This window comes from Lacerta agilis, chromosome 17 (genome assembly GCF_009819535.1).
Source record: "Lacerta agilis isolate rLacAgi1 chromosome 17, rLacAgi1.pri, whole genome shotgun sequence".
In the NCBI taxonomy this organism is placed as follows: Eukaryota; Metazoa; Chordata; class Lepidosauria; order Squamata; family Lacertidae; genus Lacerta; species Lacerta agilis.
The window spans coordinates 5009995-5036431 of NC_046328.1; the positions used below are offsets into that span (position 1 = coordinate 5009995).

Consider the following 26437-nt stretch of genomic DNA (forward strand, 5'->3'; position numbering starts at 1 on the left):
AATTATGGCTGGGCCGTACCACCTCCGAGTACTGTTTGTGTGCGGATATGTTTGTGTTGCGGGGGCCGGTTGTAATCAAATGCTTCTCCATAAAAACTTGAGGGTTCTAACTGAATGTTTCTCCATACAAGAAAAATTAAATAAATCCCTGCACTTGGAAAGCCAGCTTTCCAGATGAGAAAGGGCGTAAGCACAAGCTTCCTTTGGGGCAAGAGCATTCACACTACGACCCAGTTCTCATTGAGGTGGTGAAGTTATGCCTGGGTGGTACCACCTCTGGGCATAGTATAGGGAGGACTGCAAGTGAATGCATCTCCATTAAAAAAAATCATATTAAATCAATCCCTGCACTTAGAAAGCTAGCTTTCTGGAAGAGATTACCCTTGGATCAGACTGGAAATGAGCTGAGCCATTTACCCCCATGTCAGTAATAGCTTGAGTCACTGCTGAACCAAATCCATCAGTGCAAACTACTGTAAAGCAGAGATCCTCTTTTTGTTTTTTGTTGGGGCTGTCTCTGGGAAAACTGAGAGCTTGAGTCAAATGCCTATCCCTCATGGGAGACATTCTTAATCCAACTGTCCTCTGCCAGGGTTGGGTTTTATTCTCCTCCACATTTTCCCAATAGGAACTGTGCAAAAGATCCCCCTAGCAAAACCAGAGAGAACTCTCTCTAAGTCCTTTTTGAAGAAGTGCTCCTAGGAAGACTCTTAGGGTAGGGGAACAGTCTTCCCATGAGTAAAGGTAAAGGGACCCCTGGCCATCAGGTCCAGTCGTGTCTGACTCTGGGGGTTGCGGCGCTCATCTCACTTTACTGGCCGAGGGAGCTGGCGTACAGCTTCCGGGTCATGTGGCCAGCATGACTAAGCCGCTTCTGGCGAACCAGAGCAGTGCACGGAAACGCCGTTTACCTTCTCGCCGGGGCGGTACCTATTTATCTACTTGCACTTTGACGTGCTTTCGAACTGCTAGGTTGGCAGGAGCTGGGACCGAGCAGCGGGAGCTCACCCCATCGCAGGGATTCGAACCGCCGACCTTCTGATCAGCAAGCCCTAGGCTCTGTGGTTTAACCCACAGCGCCACCTGCGTCCTTTCGCATGAACTACTCTTGGGCTAAGAGGGTGGCCTGTGAATGTACACTTTTGCCCACCCCACTCCCTCCAGCTCCAGTTTTTCTAAGAAGGAGATGTCTCCAGCTTGGGTTTCAATCCAGGACACTAAGAATTCACAGGCCTCTTTGTTGAGCTCCTGGAACTAATTTCTGAGTCCAGTGAAGCAAACCTGCACCTCCAACCCTAACACCCCAGTCCTTATTGTTCATGGTTCCCACTCCCATATGGAGAAGCATTGAATTATGTGAGCTGCCATTTACAGTTTGAAGGGGGAACATAAGAGCCATGAGCATCTAACCCAGGTTCCTGTTTCCCACAGTGACCTTTCAGATACCCCAATGGGAAGCATGCAAGTGGGGGCATGAATGTAGTAGCCCTCTCCCACTGCTGAAATTATAGGATCCTCATTGCATCGGACCAAGTGTCTAGATCCTGCTTCTGACCAGTCGGATGCACCCAGGAAGCCCACAAGCACTGGCCTCTCCTGCTGTTGCTGCTCAGTCATTGGTATTCAGGGGCTTATTGCTTCTGAACATGGTCTCCCCATATAGCAGTCCTAACTACAGGCCACTGATGGAGTTATACAGTAAGTGGCGCAGCCAAGACACAGGTTTACCACCTCGGGGCGAAATAAACCGCTGTGGTAGTTAAAAAGCAATTAAAATTTGAGTTAAGCTCCCAACCCTCCTAAAAGGTGTGATTGATCTCCTCATTTTTCCATATTATGTAGTAGACTCAGACTGATGTAATGAGGATAACATTAAAAAAAAAACCATAATAAATCTGCAAAAGGCAGGGATGGGGGTAGGATAGGAAGAATCCCCCCCCTCCGCAGCCATACACTGCAGCATCCTGCAATGTGTCATCTATCTTCCATAGCTGAACCAAGTGGCTTCTATTTTCACCAAGATGCAAGAGAGAGAGAGAAAAAAAATGCAAACATTTATGCAAAGTTATGTTTCCACTCAGATAGAATTAATGCACATGTATATGCCAGAAGAGCCATAGATCAGTGGTAGAGTGCATGCCTTGCATGCAGAAGGCCCTAGGTTCAATCCTTTGCATCTCCAGTTAGAAGGATCAGGTAGCAGCTGAAGGGAAGTATCTCTCTTTGCCCAAGACCCAGGAGAACTACTGCCATCCAGCACAGACCTGCCTTTCCCAGTTTGCCCTCCAGATATTTTGGGCTACAGCTCCCATTGTCTGTGACTATTGGGCAAGCTGGCTGGGGCTTCCGGGAGCTGTAGTTCAAATAGTCTGATCTGGCAGAAGGCAGGTTATTACGTTCCATACTTCATTGAATGGTCTATGAAACCTTTAGACTGAAAAAGAGAGGGGTGGATTCATAGCTGAAGCTCTAGAGCATGGGTAGCCAACTTAGTTCCCTCCAGTTGTTCGTGCTGGCTGGGGCTGATAGGAGTTGAGATCCAGCCACTTCTAGAGGGCCACTGGTTTCCTATCCATGTTTTAGACTCATTTGTACGTCCATCCATCCATCCATCCATCCATCCATCCATCCATCCATCCATATTTATATTGCACTCTATCCCCAAGGTTTCAATTTCCAATTCAATTTCCAATTCTATACAGTGGAATGCTGGTTCTTGAACGGCTTAGTTGACGAACAAATCGGCTCCCGAACACCATAGGTGTTCCAGTTTTTGAACATTTTTCAGAAGCTGAACATCCGATGCGGCTGTCGGCTATTGTTTCTGGGGTGCCTGTGTCAGTCGGAAGCCGCGGCTTGGTTTTTGAACGTTTCAGGAGTTGAACAGAATGGATCCACTGTACTGTATTTAAAAAGAAATCTAGAGCTATCCCTTGGCACTTCTACAAAGAGGTCCCTGCCACCCAACCAGAACCTGTAAGCAGTGCTTCCTAGCTTGATCACATGGGTAATCCTACCCAGTCAGGGATCACACAGCTGGTGAGATAATATGTTATGCATTATAGGGTCCTTTCTGTGCATAGAATTGTAGAGTTGGAAGGGACCCCGAGGGTCATCTAGTCCAATCCTCAGCAAGGCAGGGATATGCAGCTATCCAGTACAGGGATCAAACCTATGACCTTGGTGTTATCAGCAGCATGTTCTAACCAATTGAGCTATCTACCTGGACATCGCACAGTGCTATGGAGGCAATGGTGTTTGTGTGTTAGGGGATAGCTAGTACCTCTGGTTTCAGTTTCCTCTGGTGGGGACGCATTGTGCTCCTTCTGGGGTAGTTTGTCCACCTTTGGTCCCCACCCTTCACTCAACTCTCACCACACAGGCTCCTAGAAGCTGTCAGCCTGTGACAGCGGCCACACCCTGGGAACAGCTTTGACTGGCTGGCTAAACCAGGTGAGGGAAGCCAATGGGTCTCAGACCATCAGTGAGTTAGTGATGTTCCCTGGAAGCGAAGGCAGGCCCCAGTGGATTGAGAAGACAAGACAGATACCGAGTCAAGAAGACATGTGATGTAGAGGGGGAAATCTGTACCTCTTGCCTAGCAGGACATCTTCAAGAGAAGAAAAAGCTAAGGAGTAAACCCTACACAAATCTGGAGTCCCTAAAACAGTTGGATGGTGCCTTGTACGCCTCCTTCCAGCAACTCCTATGGTCAAGCTGGTGCCCAACGTATTGCTCTGCTTTCCTTTGGACCACATCAGCGAGGCTGAGAGGGAGGGTGTTGTTGTCTGGGCAGCCAGGACCTCCATATACACTGCCCAGGCTTGTGCCCCAGAGAGCTCACTGCGGTGCTGCTAACGCAGCAAAAACAACACAGGACCCAACAGTTACTAGTTACCTGTTTCTGTAGCCACAGCAGGTGCTGTAATTTTCCAGCGGTTGGGCTTGACTCCTGGAGGTGCACTCCACTGTGTCTCGAGACAGGTGGGTGCCAACCACCATGTAGGCAATAGATGATTGTGCAACTTGAGCAATTGGCAGCATGTTTTCCATGCACAAAATGCTAGATTCAATTCCCAGCACCTCCAAGTACATTCAGGAAAAGGTCCCTGTCTGAAGCTCTGGAGATCCCTTGCCAGTCAGCAGCCACTGGACTGGAGTTGGAGGTGCCAATGGTCTTGTTGTTGTTCAGTCGTTCAGTTGCGTCCGACTCTTCGTGACCCCATGGACCAGAGCACGCCTATCTTTCACTGCCTCCCGCAGTTTGGCCAAACTCATGCTAGTCGCTTCGAGAACACTGTCCACTGTCCAATGGCCTTAGTGCAGCACATCTTGCTACGCTTCTGCGTTCTAGGCCCACCTCCCCCACCTGGTGCCTGCCAGATATTTTGGATTACAACTCCCATCATCCCTGACCTTTGACCATCATTTTTCCATCAGACATTGGCTGATGGAAATTGTAGTCCAAGACATCTGAAGAGGTTGTGGAAGGTTGATCTGGACCTGCTGGAAGTAAGTAAGTAAAATTTATTACGGCCATTGGCCCATATCAAGAACAAATCAGACCTGCTGGAAAAAAAACCAAAACCAGTGGAGGAAGGCGTTAATGGTACTATAGCTCAATAAGAATTCCTAGGCCTTCCCTAATCATAATACAGAACAAACAGGAGCAAAAAAGAAACAATGAAATGTGGTCTCCGCTGTAAACAATAGGAGATAGCTTTGGTTTATTTAATTTCAAGCAAAGAAATAAAAAGAGCCCAGTGTCCATATCTCTATAGACACCAACCAAATACCTCTGGGAAGCTTTTGATTAGAACATGAAGGCAACAACCCTCTCCTGCTCTTCCTCCCTAGCAATTTTACTCCTGATCACATCACTTATTGTGGCTTATAGACTTCTCCTCTGCGAATATGTTTAATCCTTTATAAGAGCATCTAAGCCACTGACGGCCACCATGTCTCCTGGCAGTGAACCATAAGCATAAGAACATCCTGGCTGCTGGATCAGACCAAAAGCCTACCTATGTATGGCAGCATCTTGTTTCCCATGGTAGCCAGCAAGATGCCTCTGGGAAGCCCACCTGCAGGACTTCAGGGCAGCAGCTCTCTCCTGCTGTTGATCCCCAACAGCTGGTGCTCAGTAGCGATGTGCCAAAACCAGCCTCCCATTTCTGGAAGGTCTTTTCCACAGCAAAATAAGTTTCCATTCCATTCCATTCACATGATGCTTTTCAGAATGTTGTTGGGTGTAGGCTGTGCTATTTTTCACCATGGACTTTTCCTTTGTTCTCTTATAATGGCAATGGCACCCACCTGAGAGCTGCTGGAGCTGAGCTCTTGCTGAAGAAAAGCCCTAGGTGTACGACTGAGGAACACAGGAGCCTGCCTTGTGTGGAATCAGACTACCAGTCCATCTAGCTTAGCATTGTCTACCCTGGCCGGCAGTGGTGCATGCAGGGAACCTATTCTCAGCCCTACAAGGAATCTTGCATCTGTGACTTCATGAAATGCAGATGTTTTGCCACAGCCCTCTGAAGTTGAGCTGTCTTTATTGTTGTGAGGTGGCTCAGCATGGAGTGTGTGTTCTGCTTTCCAATAAACACTTCAGCACTCTGCAGCCACCCTGGCTGAGTTATCTCATGATATCTCCTCCTGGTTTTTAACTGAAGTGTGGGAAGCTAGGACTACTAAGTGTGGTCGTTGGTTAACATTTTTAAGTGTGGCCATTTTCTTTCCCCTTAAATCTGCACTCATTTCTTTTACAGCTTTTACTCTGAAAAAATAACAATGGCCAGCTGTTAGGCAAATGGTAGACAGCATCCTTGCCTTGCTGCTCTTGCAGGAAAGCTGTACGTGGGACATCATGGGGTTGTCAGGAGGTGTGGGCACCTGGGAAGGCTGCAGAATGTAGGCCATCAAACTGGTGATTTACAGAGTGCAAGAAAGGACCTTCACAAACACCATTTGGTCACCTTGAAAATAAGGCAAGCACAACAGAACCCCTTTCCTTCAATAGTGTTTGAATAGTTTCATTGAATCATAGAATTGTAGAGTTGGAAATGATCCCGAGGGTCATCTATTCCAATGCCCTGAAAGGCAGGAATCTCAACTTTAGCATCTAACCTCTGCTTAAAACCCTCCAAGGAAGGAGAGTCCATCACATCTCGGTTCCACTTTCGAACAGCTCTCACTTTCACCAGGTGGGCACTGCTTTCCTTTTAGGTGGAGACAGAGGCAAAGTAGGTGTTGAGCAGTTCTGCCTTCTCTCTATCACCAATAGCATTTTCCCATATTCTCCAGGCTTTCTCTTCCTCTTGCTTTGAACATAGCTGAAGAAACCTTTAAAAATTATTTTTAATCTCTCTTGCAAGCCTGAGCTCATTCTTAGCTTCGGCCTGCCTGACCTTCTCCCTGCAACTGTTGGCTATCCATGTATACCCTTCCTTCATGATTTCTCCTTTCTTCAGTTTCTTATCAGTTTCCTTCTTCCATCTCAGCTCACCTGTAAGCTCCTTATGCAGCCACACCGGTTTCTTTAGGTGTCTCACACTTTTCTTTCTTTTCTCAAGTGATGGGTAAAGGTTAAAAGAAAAAACAGCAGGAGAGAATTCCACTATCCAGTTTCACATTTCTCTGAATCTGGAGCTGCTATGCAGCCATCATGACTGACAGCCATTGATTGACTTGTCATCATCTGTTCAATAACTTAAAGAAAAACTGACATCAGTGCTTTTGTCATATGCACCTAGGTTTATATGTAATAGTTTAATGAAGAGGTAATCAATTGGCATGATGGATGGGGAGTCATCTAAACCAGCAATGGGGAACCTATGGTCAGGGCCGTCTTTAACATATGTGGTACTGGGGTGCAAAAAGCCGCCCATCTCCCCCAATTGTTTTTTGGGGGGAGGCCAAAGTTGTTGAGCTTTTTTTAGGGGGGCAGCTCAGGGTTGTTGAGCTCTCCCATGCCACTGTGGGAGGAGAGTGTTTTCCGCAGAGGCTTGGGAGGGAAGCCCTCCAGACATATGAGTGGTGGGCGCACAACTCTCTCCCATGCCACTGCAGGAGGAGAGCAGTCCCCACAGAGCCTTGGGAGGGAAGCTGCGCACCCTCCAGCCATCTGGCGCCCCCCAGAATTCAGCGCCGGGGTGACCTGCACCCCTTGAATCAAGGGTAAAGACGGCCCTGCCTATGGCCCTCCAGATGTTTTTGCACTCCAGCCCCCATCAGCCCTGGCTAGCATGGCTAAAGGGCAGCGATGATGGGACTTGTAATCAAAGAACATCTGCAGGGCCGCAGGTCCCCCCCCCATGACCTAAACATCCTTGGATCCATTGTTAGCCCTCCTAGAATCCTCCTGTGAATCTTTAATTCCCAGTGACATTGCTATTGTATGTGGTGGTGGTGGTGGGGAATAAGATTGAGGGGATTGAGAATGTAGCATGAGACCCAACATATGTGCCAGTTTCACCTAATGAAATACTGATTCCCTGGAACAGGTTCAGGATTTGCAATTAAGACCAATGAGAAATGAGCCAGCACCATCTGATGAGGATTCACTGGATAAACAATGCTTAATCCCAGTTGGGACGCCAGCCATTAAATAAGAGGCATACGGATATTTGCTTAAGCTAACGATTGTCAGTAAGGCTTAATCTGCAAAAAGTTTAAGGATCAAATGCTTAGTCTGGTATAAACAGTGGACTCTAAATGGGATGCAAATACCCTTGATCCTCTTTAGTTCTCAGTTGGGTTAGGGTGAAACTGGTCTTTGCAATTAATTTTCAACAGTTACCAAAACAGCCATCAGATGCTCTTCCTCTCAGCCGTTGTTCACTGCTTGTTGAGAAATGTTGTGTAGGGAATGCCTTCAAATGACACACTATGGGAGCTTTCCAGACATTTTGGACTACAATTCCCTTCATCCCTGACCACTGGCATGCAGATGGTCCCAGGTTCAATCCCTACCATCTCCAGGTATGGCTGAGAATGTCCCTCCATCTGAAATCCTGGAGATAGCACTTAGCTAGGTGGGCCAGTGGTCTGAACTGGCAGCTTCCAATGTCCCCAAGTCAGGGCAGACCCTCCTCTCCCATCAGGGCTCTACTCCCACAGCTATCACGCTTCCTCCCAGCAGAACCATCCCTGCACATTAGGCCTTTCCTGTGAAATTGAAATCCCCCCACAGCTGGCGCAGTGTTTAATGATTCTCTGAGCTGGGCTCCCTTCATTCCATGTGGCAGGTTTTCACATTCTCGTTTGTTGCGTTCATGGATCATTGCCTCCTCCTCAAAGCTTCTGCAATTGTCTTTTATTGTTAAAAACCAAAATGTTAATGCCTTCCATGCTGTTCTTCCCTTTAGTTCAGTGCTTTTAAATGCAAGGTTGAAAGGTAACAAGAGCTTGGGAGGGGGGGCGGAGCAGAAAAGCACATCACAGAAGGCTGGGATGCATCGCTCTTTGCCATCAATGTCACTCATGTTTTGGTTAAGATTAAACACCACTTTTTAGGGAGTTGATAATATTCCTGCAGGGGAAACATGAGTCCATTGTTTCTCTACCTCATTGACATATGTGTTGCAGCAGTCCCAGGGCAGTGGTGGGGCCGTGGCGGGGATCAGACTTCGCTGAACTCCAACTCCCATCATGCTTGACTCTTGGCCATGGCAGCTGGAGCTGGGAGATGAGTCTCACAACATCTGGAGGCCCACAGTCTCCCTGTTAGGATTTTAGCCTAACCTCTGATGCTACAGCTAGTAGCAGAAGTATGTGTGTTGTATTTCACATGACTGTCCGAGTTTCAGCGTGAGAAAGGAAGTCTGTATTATCTTTTTTTTTTTTTGCAAATATATTTTTATTTTTCAACAAGCAAAATACAAACATATTACACATATAATGTTTTGCAATATTACATAAACTCCGCCGAGTTTTCTGACTTCCTTCCTTCCCTTCTCTGGTTTTCTAATTTTCCACCATTCCCTCACTTTTTCTTATTTTCCACATGTTTTGATATCTTATCGTCTTCATTTTTTATCTTACATTTTATCCTGTTGCAAGAATTCCATCAAACCCGTAAGTGCTTACAAACTTTTACAATCTTTCATATAATCTAAAAATTTACCCCATTCCATTTGAAACCTTTGATCTCTTTGCTCTCTTAATTTCCCAGTTAATTTCGCCAATTCTGAATACTCCAATAATTTCCTTTTCCAATCATCAACTGTTGGTAAATCTTTTAATTTCCAATTTTGCGTATCCTTGCTGCTGTGGTGGCGTAAAGAAAGAATCTTTGATCTTTCTTTTCTATTTCCTCCTCAACTAAGCCAATCAGGAAAGCTTCCGGCTTCTTTGGGAATGTATATTTAAATATTTTCTTTAATTCATTGTAAATTGCTTCCCAATATTGTTTGATTTTATCACATGCCCACCACATATGATAGAACTCACCATCTTTCTCCTCACATTTCCAACATTTCTTATCATATCTTCTGTACATTTTTGCTAGTCTTACTGGCGTGAGGTACCATCGATACATCATTTTCATGATGTTCTCCTTCAAGATTATACAAGCCGTGAATTTTATATGTTCATTCCATAATTTTTCCCACATTTCTAGTTGGATATTGTTGGAATGTTGGAATGTTACAAATGTCTGTATTATCTTTTTATACCATGTGATGTTACTGTATGTTTTAGTTTTCGCTTCTGGTTCTCAACGGAGTAAGAAGCAAGATGCCTAGCTCTGTCCTGTTGGAGTTTTGGAACAGAGAATGGACTTTGTAGATGGCCTTTAATAAAGTAGCTTTTAGATCTACTTTTGGCTTATTCTTTCCTACTGCAAGATGCAGGGGATGTGCGTGTTTTCCTCACCGGAGGGGAGTCGCATATTGCTGGCCTCTGGACTGCATCGGCAGCCAGGGAGTGGCCATAGAGAAATGTTTGGAGTCTGGGGCACTTCTGCCGGTTGCCCCGATAGCATTTTTCAACATTCCCCACCACTGACCCTCAGGGTCCAATGGGATTTGTTTCCAGGTAAGCGTATGTTTAGGCTTTCAGCCAAAGTTTGATTAACAATTCATAGGGCTGAAGTGAAACAAGTCTTCCAAATCTGATGGAGAATTTGGGCAGGCTGTTTCCATCACTGGTTTATGACATGTTTCACAGTGGGGAATTGCTTCTCATGCTGGAGGCTTCCTGTTATTTCAATATTTGTTTATTTTTAAAAGGTTCCTTTCACAGTCTAAGACCGTGGCATAACAACTGTGCTACGGGACAACACAAAATGGCTGCTGTGGAGGTGAGGCTGAGCCAGGGACTGAGCAGGAAGAGCAATTGTGCATTGTGGGTCCTCATGGAGACCTTTCATAGGCACCAGAGGAGATGAGGGTCGACTCACTGATGTCTGTGGGCACTGCGTTGGTGACCCATGTTGTAGTTATCATTAAGAGCTCCGGGAATGGATCTGCCTTTTTCAACAGCATTGTCACAGTGTTTTTAAAAATATTATTATTATTCCTTTGTGTGTTTTAGCAGGTGGGTGGATGTGCATTTAAATATTATTGTGAGCTGTTCTGAGAAAGAGACTCTGGATCAAAAAGCAGTTCAGAACTTACATTTATGATACTAAGCTTCATTTTCTTTATTTCTTTAGCTCTAGGCAGTGCCAAACTACAAGTAAAATAAACCGTGCAGATTAAAACAGAAAATATAAAATAGCATGGAAATCAATGACATGTCTTTTAGTCGATAACATTCTGATGCATAATTTTTCATTGGCATTTCATAGCCGCCACATTGAGCCAGACCAGGTGAAAGGCTCACACCTTTTGCATTCAAATAGTCCCAGGTTCAATCTCCAGGGAGCTTTCTAGATATAGCTACAAAACAGGTATTAATAACTGTACTACTTTCATTCATTCACTCAATTTATTTGTATGCTGCTTTTCCACACACACACACAAAATCATGCTCAAAGTGGCTTACAATAAAGAAACAGGGATGCATTTCTAACAAACACTTTAAAAATTCATAATAGCGTAGCAACAATTTCATAACATAGCAAATATAATAACTCAAAAAACCACATTCTGATACTATGAATATAAGAACATGCAGCATCCAATTGCAAAAAGAACAAGGGAGCTTCACTTTTTCACCTCCCTCCTAGAAACACCCAAAGGTGTCATGGGCTTTGAAGACACTCGAACTCAGGACGCAAGGGAGAAACATGCTAAGAGGAAGGCACGCTTGGCAAATCCACACCGTGATCAACTCCTGCCCGGAAACCAATGTCCCCACTGTGGAAGGACGCGTGGATCCAGAATTGGCCTCCACAGTCACTTACGGACCCATTGTTAAAACCGTGTTTATGGAAGACAATCTTACTCGGCTACGAGGGATCGTCAAAGCAGAAGAGAAAACACCCATCCAGTGATGCTATTTACAGTCTCTCTCATGCAGCCACTTGCAAAGCTTCCAAGGGCAGTGGGTGGGGTAGCTGGAAACACGCCTCCCATGATTTTGCTCTCCATTAGGTCCTGTTTTTTTTGGGTTCTACCAATTCACTTATTCCCACAAAAATGAACTCTAACTTTCATCAGTGGGACACTCCAGTATAGAACGGGTTTTTGGGAAGACATTGCACAGGACACCACCACTTTCTACATTTTAAATTTTTTGTACCACCCTCCATCCAAAAATCTCAGCTCAGTTCACAACAGAAAAATACAAAATTAGGGCACAAAATACACAATCAAACAATGACCATTCCCCACATTAAATGGGGAGTGACATTTGCGTGGTCGCGCGCAGCCCCCTTGGATCCCAGAGCGGCTCCTGCCAGTTAGGGCTGGTGTCGCCTTCCCCAGGCTGGATACCTGTGGTCTCCGCCTACCTCAGCCAGCGTCCAATCGTGCCTGGGGGAGGCGTTGCCTGGGGGAGGATTGGCCAGGTAAGGGGAGGGACCACCCAGCCCACACAATAGAAGGCGTAGCTTACCTGGGAAATGGCAGTCGGGCTCCAGAGCTTCTCCCACCCTCCACTCTCTCAATTAACTCTTAATTTTGCAGGTTAACCTCTTCTCCACAGGTACACAGGTGCTGCTATGTCAAGGCCGCTGTTGAAGGGCCGGAAAGGAATTTCCCTGCATTGGCAGGTTTTGCCTTTCCCATAGCAAAACGTCACAACTTTGGCGGTTTCAGGCCTTGGGTGGAATCCTTTAGTCATCTTCCTAAATGGGGGGTGGGGTGGTGACTCCATGCCCCCAGTGCGGCTGCGATACTAGGGTTCCCGTTAAAGGGGTCTAGGGGGGAGGAATTGTCCATACGCCTAGAGGTTGTCATTGCCCTCCCCCTCCAGTGACGGTGAATGGGGGGCAGGCTCACTGCTTGAACATATGTTCTCCAGAGCCAGCCCAATCCCCACACATTCTGGATAACCCTGAAGTTTCCCAGATCCCCGGCTGGGGGCTGGGAAGGATAAACACCCAATGCCTGAGCCAAGGTCTCCCTACATCTGAATCTTAATAAAGTTGTGGCCAATTTTAATCCCATAGCACGTTGTCTTGTGTTATTATTCCGCTCGGGGGTTGCCTGGGGTTTGGGGGACTCCACCTGTCCATGCAAATAAATGCAAATGCAGACCAATAGCCCCACTCCCACAAACACATTTAAAAGGTCATAGAACGTTAATCAGCCAAAGACCCGGTTATAGAGAAACATGTTCACCTTCTGCCTAAAGGTATGAAATGAAGGTGCCAGGCCAGCCTCTGCAGAGGGAGCCACTGCAGAAAAGACCCACCCTCATGTTGCCTCTCATAGAGGAGGCACACAAATAAGAGCCTCAGGCTCTTATTCCAGGTGTAAAGAGACTTGCAAGTTCCACCCATAGTTGGCATTCAGGTACCATTCCTACTTAAAGTAGACCCATTGAAATTAATGGAGACGGCTAACTTGTGTGTATTAATTTCAATGGGTCCACTCTGCATAGGACTTAGTTGGGCTATTTGGGACTCTGCCAGTCCAGATGCTAGGGAAGAATCGAGGCCTCGCAGCACCCTCCAAAACACTGTTGGACTCCACTTCCCATCATCCCCAATAGGGCCGGCTCACCAATGAGGCAAGGTGAGGCAACTGCTTCAGGCAGCAGGATCCACAGTGGCAGCAGATCCCAATGGAGATCTTTATCTCCTGCTCATTCCTGATGATCCCCTCTTCCCTGGTGGGGAGGGGGGCACATCATTTTGTGGTCCGTTTCAGGTGCCAAAATCTATTGGACCACCCCTGAGCCCTAGCCAATGCTCACAGGTAACTGGCGTTGGGGAGAGCTGGTTGAGCTTGATCTCTGTTCATAATGAGTTTGTGGCAAAGTTTGCCATTAAAGCTGCCCCATTTTGAATGTTGGTCATCTCCCTGTCTATAACCACAATCCCCTAAACACAAAACCTTGTATTATATGGTGGGTGTAGCTAATGTTCATCCAAAAACTCAGAAGGAGATTGCTGTTGACTTAGTAAGATTGAGTGCATTTCTTCATGAAAACGAGTGCCCTTCTTGATAACAACAGAAATGATACTAACTTGTGGTTCCCAAACACAGACAAAACACAGTTCCAACACCAACACCTATTCTTAAAATGCCGTGAATTCACTATTGAAATGTTCAACTTGAAGTTCACCTTAAACTTCTTCATTGCTCCCCCCACCCTTTTTATAGTACTTATCAAAAAAATATTGGAACAATGGAAAAAATATCATTATATTCACCTTTATAATTTCGGTTATTACAGCTATAGAATGCCTGTCAAGTTTTGTACAGCTGAACAAGGGATGGCGCAGTTGGAGATCGCAGGAGGTGGAAGAGATCAACGCCTGTGTTCCTTTGAACTGCTTAATCTATTAATATAGACTTCTGAAGCTTTAACCTGAAAGCTGGTAAAAAAAAGTATGAAGAAGTTAGTGACTCATTTCTTGGGACCCAGCATTAGTAACGTCCATTCTTTGAAACTGTGAACATTCACAAATTGATAACACTGAATTTCATTTTATTCTTCTTTTTTTAAAAAAGAATTTGGGGCTGAACTTTGAATCAGCACTCTAAATATTAATACATGGGGATGGGGGGGGGGGGTTTCAATTCAATTCACATTTAAAGGCAAGCTTAATGAATTCACACTTTCTGAAAAATGCAGCCATCCTTTGAAATTCAAACTTGTATTTTGCAATAGCAGTTTTCCAGCCGAGTAATGCTTACAAAAATGCATATACTTAAGTACTTAAGGCTTAAGTGTGCATTAAAATGTGTATGTTAGTGAATATAACTCATATTAGCAAAAACATCTTATATTAATTTAAACTGCTTTGTGAAAATGTGTATGTAAGGCAAAATTGCATACAATTGTGTATATTTTCACTAAAATGCTGATAATTTTTCTTAATTTTTTAAAATTGCAAACTGATGTCAAAATAAAGGTAAAGGGACCCATGACCATTAGGTCCAGTTGTGTCCGACTCTGGGGTTGCAGCGCTCATCTTGCTTTACTGGCCGAAGGAGCCGGCATACAGCTTCCAGGTCACGTGGCCAGCATGACAAAGCCGCTTCTGGTGAACCAGAGCAGCACACGGAAACACCATTTACCTTCCTACAGGAGTGGTACCTATTTATCTACTTGCACTTTGACGTGCTTTCGAACTGCTAGGTGGGCAGGAGCTGGGACCGAGCAACGGGAGCTCACCCCTTGTGGGGATTCGAACCGTCGACTTTCTGATCAGCAAGCCCTAGGCTCTGTGGTTTAGACCACAGTGCCACCCCCGTCCCAGATGTCAAAATACGGCCTACTAAATTCAAGTTTGGACAAATGAGAAACTGAGAGAAACCAAACTGCTAGGTTCACCCCCTACCGCAACTCATAAATTTACACCTTACTAATGGGGAATTTCTAAGTTAAGATGCAGAACTAAGGGACAAATTATGCAATCATTGAAATGAATTAGTTCAGTATTTCTTTAATTGTACTAGTTATTTAAAAAAGTCTCATCTGGCTGGCCACTGTGAGAACAGGATGCTGGGCTAGTTGAGCCTTTAGCTGAATCTAGCAGGTCTCTTCATATACTCTTAAAATTATACTGCTTTTTCTTTTTTCTTTAAGAAGACAGTTATGCTTAGTACATGAGAGGCGTTGTGTCTGAACGAAGACTGAACTGAACAATGGGTACATAGGTACAAGTATGTAAGTTTTCATAAATATTCCCAAGCGTGATCTACAATTTAGCCTTAACACGCACACCCCATGGTACAGTGGTGCCTCGCAAGACGAAATTAATTCATTCCACGAGCCCTTTCGTTTTGCAATAATTTCGTCTTGCGAAGCACGGTTTCCCATAGGAATGCATTGAAATTTAATTAATGTGTTCCTATGGGCAAAAAAAAAGTCGGCAGCCAGGGCCATCTTAAGTATATTCGGCGCCCTGGCGGCAAGATCCCTCCAGCGCCCCTCGTGCTCCACTGGGCAGGGCCAGGCACGGCGGGCAGCTGGAGGGTGTGGCGGGGTGTGGCGGGCGGCGGCAGCAAGTAAGCCCCTCCGAGCCCCGCTGTGGGGAGGCACTGAGGGCGAGGGCCCACACTGGACACCTCTTGCGCGACTAGCGCACAGTCTGCAGGGTGGGCAGCATGGGGAATGCGGCCCGAGAACGAGGCGGCGGTGGCGGGGGGAGCCCAGCAAGTGGCTTCCAGAGCCACGAAGAGCGAGCGGCCCCTGAGGCGCCCTGGGAGGCGGTGCTGCGGGGAGCGGAAGACGGACTGGCGGAGGGTATTCCCCGCTGGGCGGGACGCGCCAAGGAGGAGAGGCGAGGTGGGCAGGTGATCCCAGCTACGTCCACCAGCCTCTCGGCGCGGGGCACTGCGCACTGCCGCTGCCAAACGAGCCTGACGCGTCTCCCGCACGGAGGGATTGGGGCGCGCACCGCGTGGTCACTGCTCGGAAAATGACCTGGGCGGGCGTGGATGTTCGGCCACCTGCCGAGTGCAGTCCGAGAAGAGGTGGGCAGCCAGATGGGAAGCAGGAGGGGGAGTGTTGTTGTCAGGCAGGCTGCTCTCCCTGCTCTCCCGCCACCACCGCTCTCCTCGCAGCTCTCCCGCCGCCTGCTCTCCCACCGCAACAGTGGTACCGTGCAAGACAAATGCCTCATGGATGAATGCCTCGCAGAACAAAACGCCTTTGTTTTGCAAGTCATGGCCATCGAAAATTACGTCTTGTGAGTCACCTAAAAAATCGCAAAACCCTTTCGTCTAGCGAGTTTTTCGTTGCGCGAGGCATTCGTCTTGCGAGGTATTAGGGCTGCAGCTTTGGCCAAGCCCTTCTGGATCTCAAGGGCCTCTCCACCTCCATCCTTGGGCCCCATCCCTGACTATTGGCCCTGGTGTCTGTGACTGATGGGAGTTGGAATCCAACAACATCTGGGCATGCACACAGGTCCACCTCCTCTGTTGTGGATGTTCCAAGGATAAGAACATTGGAAGAGCCTGTTGGATCAGGCCAGTGGCCCATCTAGTTCAGCATCCTGTTCCTAAAGTGGCCAACCCACAAGCAGGATTTGAACACAAGATTTGAACACATCTCCCTTCCCATGATCTCCAGCAACTGGTATCTGAGAAGGGAGCTGAACGACGGACTTTGCCATTGTTGCACATTTGCAAATGAGATTGGATTCAGCAAACCCTGTGTCCCTTTCTGCTTGTACTGTGTCATGAACATCTTGGGGAATATTTAATCGCCTTAATGAAGGCCATAAATAGGATGAGTGGCTGATATGGTAGATCATAAAGCCTGCACCGAGGGAGCTCCGTTCAAATTCAGATGAGTCTGAGATAATTAAGAAAGCTCAAACTGGGAGAGATAAGTGTCGAGACCTGATCTGAGGGCTTAAGTAACCATTCAGCAAGGAGGGAAATTGATATTCCCGGATGGGCTGATATCAAACAGGTCTAAGCTCTACGTTAGTATCTGCTTCCATGTTAGTCCTTAAGTTAATCAGGATCACTTTTAGCCAGAAGTTTCAAAAGGGGAGTCCCATCCAGTGCCATCTAACATTTGTTCCATGCTTGTAAGTAGGGATGAGAGGAGAAATTATATTCAATTTGTCAGTGCTTTTTGGGGGGGAGGGGACGGGACGCAGGGGTACACATACCCCTAAACATTTTGTGAATCTAAGTTTGGCCTCATTGAGGGGCAGTATTTCAATATGAGTAGGAAAAGGAAAATACTGTATATTCTGGTGTATAAGACTACTTTTTAATCCAGGAAAATCTTCTCAAAAGTCGGGGGTCGTCTTATACGCCGGGTGGAGAATCTGCAGTCAAGTATATATCAAACTCTATATTTTAACTGGAAAAGTTGGGGGTCGTCTTATACGCCCAGTCATCTTATACGCTGGAAAATACAGTACCCCTAAACATTTTTTAAAGAAAAAAGCACTGCAATTTGCATTTAATATCAAATCTGTCAAATTTGTGCTTTCCGAAGCCATTCTTAAAAAAATTGCAGTTCTTCAACTTTAGCACTGCAGATTTCTAACCAATGTTCACAGAAGTGGAAAATGTGTGTAAAAATGAACATTTTAGTGAAAATAACATACAAAAGTGCAATATATTGCGATAAAGTGCTTACAAAAATGTGTTCATTAGGAGAAAAATACACTAAGGAGCTGAAGAACTTTCATGAAGATTTTAAATACACACACACACACACACACACACACACACACACAAACTGCTGCAGGAATGTGGGAATTTCAGACAGGAAAGAAAGAGAAAATGAGAGAACCAACGTTGACAGATCCTTACATCCCTACTTGCAAGGAAACAATCCTTCAGTGTAGCAGCACCTACCCTCTGGAACTCCCTGCTCATTGATATTAGGCAGACATCTTCACTGTACTGTTTTTTGTGCCCCCTAAAAGCATTTTTGTTCAGACAAGCCTCCCCAGACATGTACTTTTCCTTTATTATGTATATATTTAAAACAGCTGATTTTACTTAAATTGTGGTAAATCTTCGGTTAACTTGTTTTTAATGTTTGGTTTTGTCAGTATTTCTTTAAAGAATATTTTACATTCTGTGCAGATTGGTGTAGAGGTTTTTGATGATTACATCCAGTTAATTAAAATAATTAAAAATCCAGTCAACATTAATGCCGCCGCCGCCACGCTGGCTTAAGAGCCCAGTAAAAGGCTGGAGCCGCGTGGAATAATTATCCGTTTAAATTTTCCAAACAAAAGCGAGCAAATTCTTCTAATGGGGAAAAAATGTGTGTGAATATTCTCGTTTTGGTGATCCTATTCAGCATTATAGCTTTCTCATTATTTCCTCTTCCTTCTTCTTTCTGGGTTCATCACCTATGTGATCGCTGTCAATCAGGGATCCTGGTGTGATGTCACAAAGATACCCAGTCAATCACCATGGGGTCTGTGATGACATGGCTGAGAATAAATGAAGGCAATGTAAACAAAGGAATGAATATTTACACAAGTGGCTTTGCAGGGCTAGGAGAGAAATTGCTGGGAAAGGGAAAGGCATTTTTCAGAGCTCTGAAAATCTCAAAAGCTGTCAGTAGCTTTGCTTTGGTTCCATAAAACATAACTCATGGCTGACTTATCTTGCATTTCCATTACAACAATGGGTCAACAAGGCAATGATTCGTGCAAGCAATGAAACATTGCAATAGCAGTCTGCAGCTGGGAGAGTCCAACTCACGTATCTCCCCCATCAATGGACCATGCAAAAATCCCCCCTCTCCCCTCCCCAATGCCCCTCCTTTCTCCTCATTCAACCTTTTTGCCGGTCTCTGCCCCCTTCTGTACTCGGCCAGTTTCCACAGTGGATGTTTGAATAATTACCTTTTCTTTCATCTCACACCTTAAAGAACATATCAGTACAGGATGGGGAGAAATTAATTTGGTTCTCATTTTACAGTGAACCAACCCAATCTGATGCTCCCCAATCTCGCCTGTGGGTTGGACTGTAACTCCCATCTGAATTATACATTGCTCTGGATTTTGCCATGGCTTTTCAGTGCCCAAAAGGGTGCACACAGAAATGTGCATTTCATGTCATTGCAAAAGAAGTGCTCAAGATGCACATTTCCTTGGTAAATGCATTGAAGATTTGCACGCACATAGGTCTACTGAGGACTGAGCATGCTGTGTAGCCACAGAACATTGAGTGTTGGGTTGGTGATGGTGGAGGGAGATAGAAACCTGAGGCGGTGAATTGGAGTATAAAGAAAGCAGCATGGTTAGAACCCTGAACCTGAGCAATGGTTACTCACCACAATACCTGTGTTCTATACCTGTTGTCAGAGGCCTCATGCCTCAGAATCCCAGTTGCTGGGAATCACAGTTGGCCCTTTTGTGGGCTTCCCATACGAATTTGATTGGCCACCGAGAATACAGGATGCTGGTCCAGATGGGCCATTTGCCCAATCCAACAGGCTCGTACGTTTTCATGATTGCATTCTGCATGGCAACATTGCCACATCATTGTGATGATGTGGACAGAAAAATGGAACAAACGAGTCATTTTCCCATCCGTTCTCAAATTTGTAAATAATTCTAGAGGTTTAACTGCCTGGCCTGCAGGCATCAAGTCAGACACCATCCCATTAGGAAGGACTCTGAATGCCTTCCAGGACTTGCTGTTGTGTGAGATTTTCATTGCATAATATTAATTGTGGCCTCAGCAAAAAGGATCATTAGCTACTTCAGAGCAAAGCAGCTGCACTTTGCCTTCTCCACTACCATAATTTTAAATGGCAAAAGTAAGCTAATGGGAAACCTTTTGCTGAGTGGACAACTACTAGATCAGGGTAGCCGGCCCCTTTTTAGCCCATGGACCATAATTCCTGTTGACCAACCCAATGTGGACCACGTATCAGCAATGGTGCTGCATCTCTTGTGCTGAGGACCTAAAAGCTGCTATGGAAATTCCCAATGTTGTTTGTATACTTTATTTGTTGCTGCCACTACCAAAAATCTTGAGCGTGAACAGGCGGCACTAACAAGTATTGGGTGGGGAGATCAGGTCTGTGGTCCAGAGGTTTAGTTTGTATATGTATCAGTTGGGACCCAGGTGGCGCTGTGGGTTAAACCACAGAGCCTAGGGCTTGCTGATCAGAAGTTCGGCGGTTCAAATCCCTGCCACGGGGTGAGCTCCCATTGCTCGGTCCCAGCTCCTGCCCACCTAGCAGTTCGAAAGCACGTCAAAGTGCAAGTAGATAAATAGGGACCACTCCGGCGGGAAGGTAAGCAGCATTTCTGTGTGCTGCTCTGGTTCGCCAGAAGCGGCTTAGTCATGCTGGCCACATGACCCAGAAGCTGTCTGCGGACAAACGCTGGCTCCCTTGGCCTATAGAGCGAGCTGAGCCCCGCAACCCCAGAGTCGGACATGACTGGACCTGATGGTCAGGGGTCCCTTTACCTTTACCTTTTTATGTATCAGTTAAACATCTTGGAAACTGGAGCTGCCTGGAGTTACCCAGTTGCACCACTTGTCTTGTCTCGTTTGCACATCACTCGCATTGCTTAAAAAGTAAAAATAAAACACACCTGCGTCTCATTGGTAAAGTAAAAAAAGGTTCTTTATTTACAGTTGCTTCATATGCACAATGGCAGCTTTTAATTCTTCACTACATCCTCATGCAAGAAAGAGGGAGAAGAGAGAGAGAATGAACATGAGGAAGGGGAAAGCATTGATGTTTAGTGGGAAACCAAAACCAGAAGCCTTTTTAACTGGGCATCCTAGGCCAAGAAATCCCAAAATGTGATAGAACTTTATTTATGTATGCCACAACAGCAGCTAGAATTTCGATAGCTAAAAATTGGAAGACAGAGGAACTACCAATGATTGAAGAATGGCAGAGGAAAATGATGGACTATATGGATATTGCTGAGATGACCGGGAAACTCCGTGACCAGAGGGTCCACGTGGTGGGAGAAGAATGGAAGAAATTTAAATTGTATTTAAAAAAGTATAGTAAGATTGAAATTTAGAAGGAACTTGGAAGAAAGGTTAGACTGCAGACTTAGAATTATGTTAAGTGTTAACGAAATGTGAAATAATAATGAATTAAGAAAATAATTTAAGAAATGGATAAGATATTTTGGAAAATATGGTTGGTACAATGTAAAGAAATTACTAAAGATGAAGTATAATGAACGCAGGAAGGGCAGACGTGAGGAAGTCAAGTAACAATGTTAAGGAAAGAAACAATCTTTAATAGATAATTTTTTGATTTGTATTTTTGTAGTTTGTATAGTTTTTGTTTTTGTATTTGTGGTTTGTTTGTAGTTGTATTGGTTTATTTTATGTGTATTGTTGATATTTTGGAAAATATTAATAAATACATTAATTAATTAATGATTAATTAAGATGTTTAGTGGGAAACCACAATGTGTATTTTCCCTTACTTTCTGTTATGGTTCCATTAGGGTTGCATATATGCAACCTGTGCTAAATGAGAGGATTTTTAAAAGAACAAAAAGAGATTCTGATCATTCTAGTAAGTAAAGTGAAAAATTACAAATACAAAGCAAACACCATGTTATGCCTAACAGAAAACACATTATTATTGTTTTGGTGCAATTAATTTTATTTGTACATCTGTATAAATGATGGATGGGTTAAAAATATTTCAATTAAATAAAAATACATAAGGAAATGCATAAAGAAACAAACAGGTTCACAATAAATCCAGCTATTAATGAATACAATTCAAGGAATCGCACGCCAGGTCTGGAGGCTCCATTTTCCTCCCTGGACATATATGAATGGAGTTATGGTTTGGTGATTCCAGACAATTATGCTTTACACTCCCAAGTTTAGAGAATGCATTGTGACTCATTAAAGGACCATTGTCTGGCGCCACATTTTTTAAAAGGAGAGATGAATGGTTTTGTTTTGTGTTTCTCAGAATGCTCTTCTTCCTCCCCTCCAGCATATGCCTCTTCCTTTAAGTAAGCTGTAAATACAACACTTGATCCTTGTCAACTTTGAAATTCTTATAGATTGCTGTGTTTCTGCTGCAAAGGCTGGCAGTGTGATTTCCTGACACCACTAAGAGATTGCTGTTCTACTGGTCGTTTTCTATGGAGAAAAGCAGAATTACCCCTAAGTTAAGAAGATAATCCATACCAGGGGTCACCAACACGGTCCTCTACAGATGTTGTGGATCACAATCCCCACCATTACTGATCAGTGACTATACTAGCTGGAGTTGTAGTCCAAAACATCTGGAAGGCACTACATTGGTAACCGCTGATCCAAGCAGCACAATAGCCATGGTTTTCAAAATAAGCATATAACATAAGAATAGTCCTGCTGGAGAGAGTTCCCGGCGTGCACAGCGGGAGGATGGCGGACTTTAACATCTTTGCTATCTATCACGAGTTAATTTGGCGGCTGCGATGGGAGTAAGCAGCCTCCCACCTCCCCGGGACGACGGGGAGGGCTGCCTTTGCCCGCGGTACTCCTTAACCCGCTTTGGGTCCTTCGGGACCGGTGGGGGAGTCTGGGCACATAGGGCTCGTTTTCAGATGCAGCTCCTGGAGCCGGCCCCGTTCGTGCACGCTCCCTTTAATTGGATATATAAATTTGTTTAAAGATTTTGGGCATGTCTCGGACAAAGGAGTGGGAAGAATGTTGCTAACTGCAGCCCTGAGTGATTAAGAATGAAGATTGGAAGAAGACGCGGACTTTACATTGGTATGTGAAGGAGGGAAAAGAAGGGGGGGTAAGCTCTGGAATCTCCGTTTGTTTTGCCTCAATATCTACTTAACACGGGCGAAACCTCCCCCTAGAAAATCCACTTTCACAGGCAAATGGCAAGTGGACTTTAAAGACAGAATGGAAATTAGAATGGAAATTACAAAAATAAACTGTGTGGAGGTGAAACTTGATCTGGACTTGACTCAACAGAAATGGAGGATCCTCGGCTGGCTGTGACGCAGCTAGAATTAACTGCCGAGTGCTGATGATAGCCTGTGGAGCTGTACACCACTTCAAAGGGAGAAGCCGGATTTGATGGACGATTGATAGTGGAATTTACGAGGGTCTGGCCCTCCCGGAAAGGAGTGGGGACGGCTCACAGGGGAAGAAATTGGTGTGTCGCAGTTTGATTTACAAGTTTGATTTATGAGAGACTTTCAAGATGGCGTCAGCCGAAATGCGATATTGGGAGAGGATGGCTTTTTCCACACAGAGACATTATTTACTATAAGAGTGTCTGCTTGCTGGCATTTATCAGAGGCTGTGAAAATATTGACTTTATGAAGCAACTGGAAAAGATCATAAGAAAGCGCTCCGGAGTCCGAGACATGGGGAATTCACAAGTTAAAAATTTGGTATAATTGGAATTGTTATAATTGGAATTGTATAATTAATTTGGCATTGTAATTTGTTTGGTAAATTGGAAATATATGTTGGAAAATCAATAAATATGTTTAAAAAAAAAAAAAAAGAATAGTCCTGCTGGATCAGACCAAAGGTCCATCTAGTCTGGCATTCTGCTTTCCATAGTGATCCACCAGGTGCTTCTGAGAAGCCTACAGACAGGGCGTGAGCACAATATCCCTATTCTGTTATTAATCAGCAGCTGGTATTTGGTATTGCTCAAAATGCAGGCTTCACAAATTCAGCTCGATTTGTAGTCATCCGACATGTATTTATGGAAGATGAAGTCCATGAATTTATAACTTCATATAGCCGCATAGGCCATTGGGAGCCAACACGGTGCCTTCCAGGTGGTGTGAAACTATAGATCCCATCATCCCTGACCATTAGCCAGGTTGGCTGGCTGATGGGAAATGGGGTCCAAAAACATTGGAGGGGCACTATCTTCTAAAGTAGTGGGTCATCCCCACATCTTGTGGCAATAAATTCAATAAATTTATTTTGAGCACTATCGTGGTGCTGATATGATAGAAGGGACATGAACACGTTCTAGCTCTGGGATACTCATTCCACATTGATCCATCTGCCAGAGAACTCCAGCACAATGTAGATGATTTGGAGGCATACTTTTAGGTGCATAGTCACTGCAGGCCCATTGGACCTCATCATTGTCCCACGTGAGGGTAGAGTGTAAACTGGAGTACACTCCACAGGGCCAATCTGGTCTCCTCCAGATTTCGTGGACAGCGACTCCCAGAAGCCTCGGCCAGCATGGCCAATGATCAGGGATACTGGCAACGGGTTTTAATTCAACAACATCTGGAGGGCACCAGACTGGCTACTCCTTCCTTATAGTATCTCCATCTGCAATTTGCAGCCCTAGGAGATTATATGGCCTAGACCAGTAATGGGGAACCTGTGGTTCTCCAGATGTTGTTGGACTGTAACTTCCATCATTCCTGACTGTTGGCCATACTGGCCGGGGCTGATGGTAACTGGAATCTATAACAACGTCTGGAGAGCCACAGGCTTCCTCATCTCTTACCTTATACTCTCCTGTGGCTGCACATTAGAGGTAAAGTTCATCAATAGTAGACAATGGGCCTATGAGGAAGGTCCTTTGCAATCACTGAGTGCCTCATCAAGGATCCTTGATCTGAGAAAAGCCATAGGATTGGGTCACAGTTTGGAAACCATTTTCATAGATTAGTTCGCAAAGCTGAGTGGCTACCTGCTTTAATGTTCCCATCAAACCAAGCCCTAGATGTGAATTCATTCACTTTGCTACTCTCCTGGTAACAGGGAGACTAGCAAGGACAGTAGATTAACAAATGATGCAAGCACTGAGGAGAAAAGCTAGTATACTTTGTTGGAGAAATGTTAGGTTACTTGCTTGGTTGAAGACCACAGCCGGTATCTTGCAGAAGGGTCTTTAGAAACCCAGAGCCAGCTCTATTTCCATTGGTAGTGATTAATTGACTTTGCTTGTTTGATGTTTTTGAAGGTTTCAGACAACTGCGATGCCATCTTTGTTAATGGGAAGGAAATGAAAAGCAAAGTGGACACCATTGTGAACTTCACGTACCAGCATTTTACCACCCAGCTAGAAGTCACCGTCTGGGTTCCACGACTTCCTCTTCAAATAGAGATCTCCGACACAGAACTGAGTCAGATCAAAGGCTGGAGGATCCCTGTCACCTCCAACAAAAGGTACCAGCATCATGCCTTGAGAGCAACACAGACAAGCCATGTAGATCAGCATCCCCATTCAAGTAAATGGGGATTGCATGCTAGGACAGGAGTGGCTGACCACTGCTAAGCTGGACAAGTGTGACCCTCCAGGCATCTCTGTCTGGCACTCAAGACTCTCCCTAGGTAGGGATGGATGGTTTCATTATAGTGAACTTCTACTTGGGGATGAACTAATCTGTCCCTTTCCGTTTCCTTGCAGATGTTCCCTGCCCCATGTTTGTTTAGCACTACAACTGTATGTACTGATAAAATAACAAGGAAATATTGATGCCATTGAACCTACAATTACAGTGCAATGCTTTTTTGGTGGTGTTTTACAGATGTGCATGTGTGCTTCTCTGCAGTGGCAAAACACCACACAAATAATGCAACCAAATGTGCAGTCTCATCCAACTTGCTTTATTGCAGAGAGGGCTTTAAAAATAAAAACACCAGTTCACACAAATGGCGCATGCAGATTAGTAATGGCAGGGCGTGTGAAACTCACAAATGATCTGGTGGAACTGAAAAAGGCAGTGTAAAGGGCCCTTCCCAACACAAGAGGTAACAAGGGAGGATGCTTGAAGCATTAGTTCAATTTTTGAATCTTAGATGAAAAGTTTGAGGAGTTTCAGAAGCGCCCCTAAATGTGTGATGAGATTAAAACAGGCAAGGAGCGTCTTTGTCCATCTGGCCCACTGCTGTCTCCTGCAGGGATGAGCAGCCCATGGTCCATTCCAGCAACATCTTTAGGGTTACCGGTTTCCCACCCTTGTCTATTCCGATTGCAATAATTCTCCAGTATCACAGGAATGAGTCTTCCCCATCACCAGCTGCCGGTCCTTCTCTTTTAACTGGCGATGCTGAGGCTTGAACCTGCATGCGAAGCCTGTGCTCTGCTACTGAGCCACGATTTCTCCTCCATGAGATGCTGGCCAGAAGAGTGAACCAGCAGAACATGTGCCAAACGCGACAGGAACTTGAGAGTATTTTTAACGGTAATCATTGGCATTGGCAAAAAAGAAAGAAAGAACAAGCCCATTCTTCTGCTGAGTTAAGTGCCTCATCCGGTTGCCTCCCTGTTCACCATATTGTTGGGAGTTTGCTTGCGCAAATGTCTGCTGAATCGTTCGTGGCGATATATCCATTTGAGGAATAAACCTGCCATCGCAGACGCGGCAGGTCACGCCTTCAGCAGCCATTAGCCCAGTGCGAACATTCTGCCTGTCAGCTCATTATGCCGAGTGCTAAAAATCTAACCCCCC

At 45.1% G+C, this 26437-nt stretch overlaps 1 protein-coding gene across 1 annotated transcript in view; it reads left to right on the plus strand.

Moving 5' to 3' along the window:
- Positions 1 to 26437, plus strand: part of LOC117061831 (transmembrane protein 132B-like) — a 349705-nt gene that overhangs the window by 313026 nt on the left and 10242 nt on the right. The window contains 1 exon segment of the mRNA XM_033174812.1: positions 24946 to 25151. Coding sequence (XP_033030703.1) covers positions 24946 to 25151 — 206 coding nt within the window.